Genomic DNA, 11,137 nt, shown 5'->3' with positions numbered 1-11,137 from the left:
GTATTTAGCCTGGAACAAACCCAATAATGCATTGGGTCGCTTGATGAATGAGTGCAGAGTTGGAAATTTGCTTTTAGTGAATATTCAAGCTAAAAAATAGCTGTATTCCCACTTCCATGTTAGTAAAGCCTAAGTGCTTATATATTAATGGAGAAAATAATTGCAGAGGGTCACAAACGTAATTGAATAAAGAAGGAACTTGTTCAGATTTTCTCAGAAAATAGTTTATGCTTGTTCTTGTCTTTGATAGCTAACATCTGTTTTTCTTAGGCAGTTTGGTAGATCCTGTCAGCACACAAATACCTATTCAGAGATTGTTGTACAAGTGGCATTTAGGCTAACTAAAATTCATGTTTTGTGTTGCTTTGGCGTGGAGGAGGCCATTCTTCTGTTCTGTTACCTGCTGATTTGATAACTTGTCATGCTGCACTTGTGATTAATATTGATCAGAAATTTTCCCTGTTTATAAACAGTGCTTGAAAGGCACTCTGCTGAAGTGTTGCATAGCAAGTAATACTCAGTAAATTAATTGCTGAGGTGAAAATGGTTATTAAGATGAGTTGATCATAATGACCTTAAAGGGTTGATTTCCCTGATAGTCTTTTGGTTTGGTATTTTAGCTAGGGCAACTTCTCAAGAGATGAATGAATGAAGGTTGTATTTATAGGGTTTTTTCAAGGGAAATTACTATAAACCCCACGTTCTCAGAAACTGTTTTTGAGATGGTCACTTTGAAGCAGAAGTCAGGACATTTTAAGGGATTTCAGCTCTTTATGTTTCTGAAACAGATGAACTGTTCTGCATACTTGCATCTGCCTGAGTTCTTCCCAGTGAGAACTTCAGAAAGGAGATGTTGGGCATTTTGGTCCTTTGCTGAGGTTTTAATTTACCTTGTTGCTGTGTTCTCGCAATGACTATCATCCATGCACGTTTGACTTCAGTCTTTCCCTCACTCTAGAATTAGCTGTATGTCAGCATTCTTCTGTCTATATGGTTCTGTAAAGTACTTTGTGATCATCATTTTGATTAAAAGTATTAACAGGAACAACAAAGGAACTTGTTACTTGTTACTTTCATGAAAGCTCTTGAATAACAGCTTAATTCCTAGTTCTCTGAGGGCTTAACATGGGCTTCATGCGAGTATTATACATATTATTTTATCCCTGTGTATTTTGAATACAAGCTGTATCAGAGATATTAAACACTGCTTTAGCTGTAATGGTCTATTAAATTTGTGCTTCGTAGAGTGTAAATTATTTTCATAACGGAGGGTAATTGCTCTGGTTTTTCAATCCATCATCAATTCATGAGCACTGCAGGGTGTACACGCAACCTCCTGTTCAAGGAACTACATATGCAACTCCCATTATTGTTTGTTGTTCAATAAACAGCGTCTAATGACTAAAGCTGTGTGTGAGCTGTTACTTAACGGCTAAAAAAATTTGCCAGAGCTGTCGTTGCCTTTCTAGCAGAGAGCTTGTTATTTGTGAATGCTCAGAGTTATCTTGAATGAGATTATTAACTACTTTGCAATCAGTTTTCCTTCAGTGTTAGTTGTGCTGTAAAATTCTACGATATCATGTTAAAAATCATTCAAAAGTCAGTGTTGCATCACAGATGCACTTTTACGCTTAAAAGAACAGATACCTAGGTTGTGGGCACAGTCTGCCTATAAAAACTCTATTTTTGTCACGAATTGTGCATTTACATGCACAGGAGGGATACTCATGGTGTTTGTAAACACACGCACCACAGCTGCCTACCTTCATACCCCTTCCTTGCCGTCTCTAACATATAATCATTGTGTGTTATGGCAGGGGGTCCTAGGAATTACTGACAGGTATTTGATGCATAAGAAAAGCCTTTACAATACAACAAAAAGTCCTGCGTGGTGCATCTGAGTCATTTAAAAGAACGTTTCCGGTTGTAGAATTTTACAAATGGAAAAATAATAGTCTTGATTCTTCCCCCACAAAAGTGCATGCGTAGCTCTACCTATAACGTTTGGTAATTGGATTAAATTTTAGTTCCCTTTTGTACCCAGACTGTGCAAGCAGCTTGTAAATTATGGAGTAAAGATGCAGGGCTTGTAAATACTTAGTAATAAGTAATGCTCATGCATCCTGGACTGTAGCAATAAAAATAGCGTTCATTTAATGAGTCATCAGCATTCCTGAGCTCACAACTTTTAGGGACAGACCTGGGTTTTCTCGCCTTTGAGGTATGTACGAGTCTTCCTCTCCCAGGTAGCAGTTGGGTTTGTCGAAGTGAATGCCAATGATAGTTTTATATCTCAATAAAATCATGGTACCAATTTACAGATAATACCTTTCACCCTGCAGAATTCCTAGTTGCTTTTCTAAACCCTGTAATTCCTTAATCCTTACTATAGAGGCAGAAAAGTATATTGTGCAAATGGTAAGGAGGAAAGGAGGAAATTTAAGGCAAGGTTAAGGGAACACAGAAATGCTGTGAGTTCACTACTATCCACAGGGACATCTGTGAAATCTTGTGTGAAAGGCTAGCTTTGTGGTGGTACCGATCGAGGGAGCTTTTCCCTTCTGTGGCGCTCCTCCAGGGCAGCTAGTGAAGTGGTTTTATTCCTGTCTGCAATTTCCACATCAGAAGTAAAGATGATAATACTCCTTATTGTGTCCCATCTATCTGCAGAATGAGTTCTGTAGAGTGGAGAAGGTCTGCTTCAAGACCAGGTCTACACTGCAAAGTTGTGCTGGTGCCACTGCATGGGAGCTGGGGTTATGAAAAATTACTCCTCCCTCATAGAAATCATGTTGTTAAACTTCTTTCTAGCAAGGATATTAGCCTATGGTCTTTCCATCCTAGTTCTGCTATGAAAAATGAATGTTTGTTTACAAACATGGAAGGAAAGCCACTAACATTCTTTCAAATCAAAATATAATCACATCTTCCCGATTGCAAAGCCCACCCCTCTCAGTAAATCTCATCAATTATCCAAGACAAGCGTTCTTCAACAAAAGCTCCTTCTTGCGTTCCCTCTTCTCTAGCTTCCTACTTGAGCTAATGAAGCTTCAGTGATGCCTCTGGAACAACGGAGCAATTTATACAGCTGCAGGTTGGAGAGAACAAATACGGAACGGTGGCTGAGGAACGGTGCTGAAGGGAGGCGGTGGGAGCAATGCTCCTCTCCGTAAAGAGAGCTCTCGTTATTGGTGATTAGGGGGGAAGTGCTGCAGAGCCAAAAAGAAAGTAGCTGTGCTGAAAAATGTTCTTTGATAGTTTTCTGATATGCAAACACTGCTCTGTGGAAGGACCACAGCCCTTGTTAGGGTGGCCTTTACCTCCTCGAGTTAATGGAGCATAGGTTTGTATTAAGAGAAGGGAACTGGCATCACCTCTGCATGGGTCTTACGGGAAGTCATTCAGCCCATTGCTTTAAAAAGCTCCTGGGTACAATTTACAGCTGCCTGGACATTTTTTACTAACACTCCGTGCATAAATTGGATACTTTTCTCTCGAAATAGCTGGGTTTCTTTTCTGTGTGGAAGCCCATGCATGTCCACAAATATTTGATGTGCATTCATAATTACAGCAAGTGTTCTTTTATGGTTTTTGAAAGCAGGTCCTGCCTGCTTGGTTTATGTCTTGACAATAGGAATGGGGCATTTTTTTTAGCAGGTATGGTAGCAAAAAATATATACAGGTGTTTTGCTAAGCTAGTTGACAAGAAGCCCTACCTTGCCTAAAGGTAATGTGTTTTCACAGTTCATATTTGATTATGCCAAGAAGCTCCCTAGTCCCTGCCTGTTCCAAATGCATACAGATGTTTATATTCTGAACACAGAAAATCAGCAGAATTCAAATAGTCTTCTAAGCATATTTGAATTAGTCATCAGCCACTCTGAAACTTCAAACCAGCTTATAACATTTTCAGTATGAAAACCAGGCTCAGGTGTGACCTCATGTCCCAGCATAAGTAGTTATTTTTCTTTTTTTATTTGTCAAGGCAAAAGCTCTTCTTCCAGGAAGGAATATAAGTATCTTCCCTGCAAAATCCACCTATCAATAAAATTACTTTCAGCTAAGTTCAGGTAATTCTGCCCACATGGAGGTCAGAGACCATAAAAATACTGTGCAAAAGGCTCACAGTGAAACAAGTCCATTTCTTTACTCTTTGGGGAAAGGACTAAAAGCGCATTCTGAAAGCTCAGAGAAAAGTACTATTAGGATTTTAAATTATACAGAAATATATTGATGTCACTAGTGGGACTCAGAAAGCGCGGTGCTTGTGCAGATGGCAATTGCACTTCAGTGCAGGTATATCACAGTCTGACAGATCGCTGAAAGCAAAACCAATCTCCACCAACTCCCCCTGAGTATTATGAATTTTATGAATCTCTTAAAACTGGGTATTTTGTTTGCAGCTTTAGCTCTTTGACTGTGTGAACATGTGAAAGAAAGGAATTCCTAGCCCACGTGCTTGCAAAGGCACCATAACATTTAAAGCTGGTGTCACTACTTTTGAACAGGGTTACTACTAATGGATGTAGGGGAAAACCTGCTGTTTGCCTTCAAGTACCTAAATACTTAATCATAAGCTAAGAATTTCAGATCAGGGGCTCAGACTATCTGGAAAAAGTAATGTTCAGAATTTAAATAGTTGTAACTCCTTTTTTAAACAGCTGCTTGCTCAGCTCACCATGTGCAAGAAAACCAGTTCGGGAGCTAGAGGTGTTAATGTCTTTTCTTTTTTAATTTGATTCAATGAATTCAAGCTCTAAGAAGGGGAAATTTACAGAAATGGGGGGGGGGGGGGGGGGGAAGCCTGCTAAAATGATTCAGTATATGCTCCCTGTGGCTTAGCTCTTGCATAATAATGTTTTAATGTTCTTGACATGTATTGGAATGTAGAGGAAATAAGAAAAACAAACCCAACCCCTTCTGTCATCTTCCTATTTTATTCTGCTAGGAAGCCCAATTACCTGTCCCTGCTCAGGCAAATGCCTCACGTAGGAAAGACTGATAAATTCGTTGTTCTTTCATTTAATCAGAAGTAACAAAAGCACAGTATTGAAGGTATTCTCAGGTCTAGTTTGTCAGAGATTCAGCTCACAGAAAGCTGTGAGAGTTTGTTTAGAGGAACTTCTAAAATCTTTCCTGTCAAGTTTCCTCTCTCTCAAAATGGTAGAAGTGTCTGTGCTTATAAGATTCCTCGGCTTTCAGTTATGTTTGGGGGTATTTCTGTGAAAAAACACACACACGCACCCCCCAAAATGGGAGAAGGGAAGGAACCCAGCAAGGTGCACTACGCTGGAACCTCATTCAGTTTTGTTAAATAAGTGGTATCTGGTTTGACTCCTGTGTAGCTCCCTGTAGCATTGTACTCGTTTTGGTGGCAGCGGATGGCATGCAATCAACAGTCACTTGCAAGCACGCTGACCGGTGAGCAGAAGGCAGGGGATCAGAGGGGTGAGTTCTACAGGTACAAGAAATAGCCTTTTGGTCATGTGTGGATGAAAGAGGTGGCACAGGTGCAAGTGTTGTGGGCATGACTTCAGAAGCTGGTAAACTCTGCCTGGAGAAGGCGGCTCTTTGAATGATGGAAGATCACCTGAAATGGGGTCTATTTCTCTCTTGCAACCAATTTAGTATTATTTTAATAGTTACTTGGCCTCTACTGTATTTCAAAGACCTTCCACTGCCCATTGAAGGTCATGCAGGATTATCTTTAAAGGAAGAAAAGAAAATCCTTTTTCTGGAGGATGAGAACATGAAGTAGGGAGCCACTATTTAATACCAGGTTAAAAAAAAAAAAAAAAAGACAGACATAACAATTTCTCCACCCTTTCGTGGAGGTGTAATGCAGTCGGTAGCTTTTCTCTTTGCCAGACTGAAGGTCCTAGCGGTCCCACCTCTCTTTAAGAACAAATGAAGAGAACCACAGCTGGAGGCTGGTACTTTGTTCACGTTATGACTTTGTCATTTTCAGGCAGGCCAGTGGATTTCTTAAGTCGCAGGAAGAATTACTGTTAATGTAACATTTTCAGATCTAAGTTGCATGTAATTTGCTCTGGGAAAGAGCCAGATTTGGAAAGAATTAGGTGATGTGCTCTTCCCACACCCTGAGTGTGCTGTCAGGAACCTGTTAATCAGAGGTAAGAGAAACTCAGCTGTTTCAGGAGCTAATTGTTTGCAAAATGTATATGCTTTAATTGTGTCCTCAGAAAAATCCACAGAAGTTTTACTTTCAGTTGCATTTTCTCACTTCCAGAAACTCCCTGTTTACCATAAAATCTTTGGCAAACTTGGTATAAAAATACTTTATTGGGGTTTTCAGAAGGCAGCAGACACAAGGAAAGGTACAAGCAGGCTCAGCAGTACACACTGTCAATTCTTAGCACACACACTTCAAAGGATGTATTTTAGCCCATATATAATGGTCTGACCAAACATGTCACAAAACTGAACTATCATGAACACAAAACATCATTTAAAACCTGACTTCAGATGACAATACCGATCTACTCAACAACATCACTGGAATAAAGTTGGATAGCATTTTCTTTTGTTCCTACCAGCAGCCAAAACGCAGTTTGCTCACAACAGCTGAGTGTCATTGGCAGTCACAACATCATAAGCTTTTGGGTACTACCTTACAGCATTTGGGTTTCTGTTTGTAGATGTAGTTTTCAGACTTATGATCTTGAGCTTCCCTGTACAATACTGTTAAATATGAGCGTTTGCCATGGCAACTAATTACGTATTTGCATTACTATATCACTGAGCAGCTCCAGCAGAGATGGGGAGTCAAAGTGTTTTGCTTTATGGTCATACTACCTCTGTTCCCAAAGAGTTTACAGACTAAATGGGCAGTATGATGAAGCACGAGATGGGATGCAGAGTTAAAATGCCCAAGATCTTGCGTTAACATTGAGGATAGAGCCCTGGTCTCTTGAATCTGGTGCTCTATCTGTGGAATTAGTTGGCTGCTTAAGAAATAAGTAAATGGATTGATGTTTATGTTACCCGGATCAGCTCAACCCGGGTCTCCAAATTATTTTAAAAGGAAGCATGCAAGAGTTCTGGAACTTGGTAAAATTAAGAGGTCTGAAACTAACTGAAAAAAATGGAACACAAGCTTCACTTCTCCCAGTGTCTGTCATTTGCTAGCACATTGCCAAAAGAGTATTTTTAAGATCCTGCAGAAGAGGTTTAAACATGTCCTTGGGTCATCATGAGGGAGACTGTGGAGAAGGTGACACTCTGCTGGCACCTTTCACGTCTGCACAGCAGCTCTCTCTATCAGGTCTGCCAGGGCTCCCGTGCCCTGCAGGGCCAGGGCCTGAGCTCCGGCCCTTGGGAAGTGCTCCCATGTGCTGTGGGAGCGCTGGTCAGTGTGTGGCTGGATGCAAAGGAAATCGGGTCAGTTATGAAGCAAGGATCAGGGAATGCCAACAGCGTGCTTCAGGATACTCGGCGCTTCTGAGTCTGGCTGTAGACTCCTTAGGGCAGAGATTTGTCCCTTCTTGAGGAGGGGAAGGGACATTTACTGCACCACATGCAGTGGGAATCTAGATTGTGGCTGTAGCAGTAATGATAAATGAGGTGTTTTCCTTCTGAGGTTCATTCTTTTCTTTCTGCATCATCACATATGCGTAATATCTTAAGCATAAGGAAAAAACCCTCCCATTAATGGGAAAAATCAGGCCTGCAAGAGGGGAAAACTGTAGTTTAGTCCAGTGGTTTTACATTAGATATTTTTTGTTAGCTTTTACTTTTTCAGTTTTTATTTTAACAAAATGCTGGTGCCACTCTGGCTGACTAGGTGGCAGCAGAGCTCTTCTGTGGCACCTGCAAGTGGCGGACACAGATTTCGCTGCCTGCGGTTAATGTCAAGAAACTCTTACCCTTCTATTCTGCGTGGTTTTGTTGTTGATGGACTAGAATAAACGAATAGTGGTTTCATTGCTGCCTTCCTCACATGCCCCAGACCAGGGCTCCTGGGTTCTTCCAAAAGAGGAAGGTACAGTACTTTTCCATAATACAGTTGTATTAAAACAAGGCTCTTCTCATCCGCATGCTTCACTTCCAGCAGTTCTGAAGGGGATCGTGAGGTTGAATCTTTAGCTTCTTGGGACAGAGGAGTTTAATAAAAGCTCTTCTGAAGCTGTAGTGGCAGAGAGGGTACAGGACAGGGTTGACAGCCGAGTTGATCCACAGCAGCCAAAAGGAAGTCTCATACCAGTAGCTGGAGATGCAGTGGCCGTGGCAGCCAGCGCGGATGATCATCAGGAGAGTGTACGGCGCCCAGCAAATCCCAAAAATGCCCACGATGACTGCCAGCGACTTGGCCACTTTTTTGTCTCTAGAGAGTCTGAAGCGTTGAGTCATGCTCTGGGACACTATCTTCATCCGTTTCTCTAAGGACAGAGTGGATGCTGAATTTTTACAGCTCTTTTTGTTGCAACACTTAGGTTTCCCAGAGCTCTCCGAGCTTGTTGACAGCAGGTCTTTGGCACCCAGGCTGGCAGTGGAAGCTGCTGCTTGAACTTTGCTCTTAGAGAGATCGAGGGTTTCAGCTGGCTCCTTCTGCTCCCACTTACAGCATTTCAAAGAAAGCTTTGCTTCTGGGCTCATTTCCATCTCTTCAGTGAAGGACTGGTTGTGCACTTCGTGGAAAACATCCAGGCGTATTTTGGTACGCTTCTGTATGTTCAGGTAAATGCTCAGGTTGAAAAACATTACACTGATGAAAGGGGTGAAAAACTCCAGTGTGGAGGCTGTCATGAGAAAGTACCAGTTGTAGAAAAATTCAGCGTAGCATTCCCCAGGGGGTATGGTACTCTGGCCTGATATATACTCCCAGCTGATAATGGCAGGTCCGTAAAGCAGGAATGCAAATACCCATACCATCACCATCTTCAGCACTGCTTGCTTGGTGTTGCCTTGCTGGGCTCTGTAGGCAACCTGCAACGGGGAAACCTTTTCTTAAGCACGACCACACACCCCAACTGTTTGAGGCTCTTCACAAATGAACCGTTAGCGTTCCTGGTAAAGTTGCTAGGCAATATCCCAGCAGTGTAAAAAATTCATATGCCATAGGCAACAAAAGCAATTGCTAGATAAATCGCACCCTGCATTCCCTTATGCAGACTTAGAACCCTCATCTTCCAGCTCCAAAACCAGGTGTGGCTTCTGCTCACTGGAAACGTACTGACTCGGTTGGAGCCTGGCAGCCTGCTGCACCCCACCACTGAGCTGTCCCCAGCTACGCTCTGCAACTCCCAGGGAGGGGCATCCATCAGATTCCTGGGCTAGGCAGGCATCCAGCTCTGCCTCTCTCTCAGCCTTGCAGCTAATCCGTGGTGCATTCAGAGTCAGGGAACAAGCAAACAGCAGTGGATCTGATCTGCAAGTTGCTCACTACCTCCTGCAAAGGACTGAGCGTTATCATCTCACCATGTACCCAGAGACCTCAGGGCAGTGCCCTGCTGAAGTTGGCACTGCAATCTACTGCCTTGGTAGCCAGCGAGAAGCTGGGGGGCCGACTGTAATCCGCTTGTTCGTCCTGGTGATAAGAAGCCCCTGCAAGTTAGTAACAGGTCCGCTTACCTCTTTGACTCACTTGTACACTACTCTCCTGTCATTTGGGAAGGGAACACCTGCACAATGGGGTCTGAGCCTTAAATGATTTAATTATGCAAGAAATATACTAATCTGAAGCTACAGCTGAATTATGTATTTGTGGATAATGATTGCTTTCCATCACCGGGCTGAAAGATTCCTAATTTCTGGAGGATTGGAAAAGCTTTTAATTATTGCAGGGAATCTGGAGAATAAAGCAGGAGGAGAGTTATTCCGCTCTCAGCTGCCATGACAGGACTCACCGCTCTTGTCACCGAGAGGAATCTGTCATAGCTAATCAGTACGATGTTGAAGACCGAAGAGGTGCAGAGCAGGTAATCAACTACCAGCCAGAGTTTGCAGAGGCTTCTCCCGAAGATCCATCTCCCCGTCAGCACATAGGGCACGTACAGGGGAATGCAGAAGGCACCTGCAGCCGGAGGGGTCGGTTGGCACCGAGGTGCGGGGTCTGTGCGGCGGCTGCCCCGGGGAAGGGGTCCCTCCCCCGCCCCGCAACAGCCCCGCGCCCGCCTGCGGCTGCCGCTCCGAGCGCTGGGGGGTGTCGGGAGGGGGAAAGGGGGGGGGGCTGTAGGGAAAGGGGGAGCTGGGGGGATGTCGGGAGGGGTGGGACCCCGGGGCTGCGGGGGGGATGTCGGGGGACAGGAGCGGGGCACGGCCGGAGGGAACCCCGGGGGTGCCGGTGGGGGGGGGACCCCGGAGCAGCCGGGCCGGGGGCAGCCCGGGCGCCGCTGCCCGCCGCGGAGTTGCTGCCGGGCCGGGCCGGGGAGCCGGACGGGGGGCAGCACTTTACCTACTAGGAAATCCGAGATGGCCAGGTTGAGGAGGAAGAAGTTGTTCTGGGTGCGCAGGCTGGAGTCCGCCACGAAGGCCAGCATCACCAGCGCGTTGCCGGCCACGGTGACGGTGATCAGCAGGGCCATCAGCGCGCCCAGCGCCGCCGTCCTGGCGGCGGGGAAGGGCCCGGCGGCGGAGCCGGAGCCGTTCAGCGTCCCGCCGCTCTCCATGGCCCGGCTCGGCTCCGCGCCGCGGGGCTGCCGCCCCTCCCCGCCCCGCCGCCCCGCCCCGCCGGGGGCCGCGGCCCGGCGCTGCCCTGCGGCCGGCGGGACCGGCGCTCCCGCCCCCAGCGCCCCCCCGGGCGTTCCCGAACCCCTCGCGTCTCTCCGGAGCATCCCTACCTTCCCACCTCGACCCATCGGCACCCCTGCGTTACCCCAGGGCATCCCTCCTTCCCCCTGAACCCGGGAGCATCCTTGAATCCTCCCAGAGTACCCTCGCATTCCCCACAGGAACGACCCTGCATCTCCCCAAAGCATCCCCCCCCCAAGATAAAGGGAGTGCTCATGGCTCCTGCCTCGGGGTCTCTGCCTCGAAGGAGAGGAGTGGAGGTCAAGGCTTAACTTGTCCTTTAACCAGAGGTCACCCGGGAGCGGTCTCCGGGCAGGCGGAGGAAAGAAGGTGATGCCCTTGACCGTGCCCCTCACTCTGGCCAGCGGGAGGAAGAGGTGAAGCTGCC

At 45.5% G+C, this 11,137-nt stretch overlaps 1 protein-coding gene across 1 annotated transcript; it reads right to left on the bottom strand.

Moving 5' to 3' along the window:
- Positions 1–6,171: 6,171 nt before the first annotated feature.
- HRH3 (histamine receptor H3) lies at positions 6,172–10,667 on the bottom strand. Its single transcript, XM_075108803.1, has 3 exons — positions 10,415–10,667; positions 9,867–10,033; positions 6,172–8,946 (listed from the first exon to the last, which is right to left on the bottom strand). The coding sequence occupies exons 1-3, from the start codon at positions 10,626–10,628 to the stop codon at positions 8,062–8,064; spliced, it is 1,266 nt and encodes a 421-aa protein (XP_074964904.1). The 5' UTR covers positions 10,629–10,667; the 3' UTR covers positions 6,172–8,061.
- Positions 10,668–11,137: the final 470 nt, after the last annotated feature.

The sequence above is a fragment of the Phalacrocorax aristotelis genome, chromosome 13 (genome assembly GCF_949628215.1).
Source record: "Phalacrocorax aristotelis chromosome 13, bGulAri2.1, whole genome shotgun sequence".
Classification (NCBI taxonomy): Eukaryota; Metazoa; Chordata; class Aves; order Suliformes; family Phalacrocoracidae; genus Phalacrocorax; species Phalacrocorax aristotelis.
This window is presented reverse-complemented; position numbering and strand designations above follow the sequence as displayed.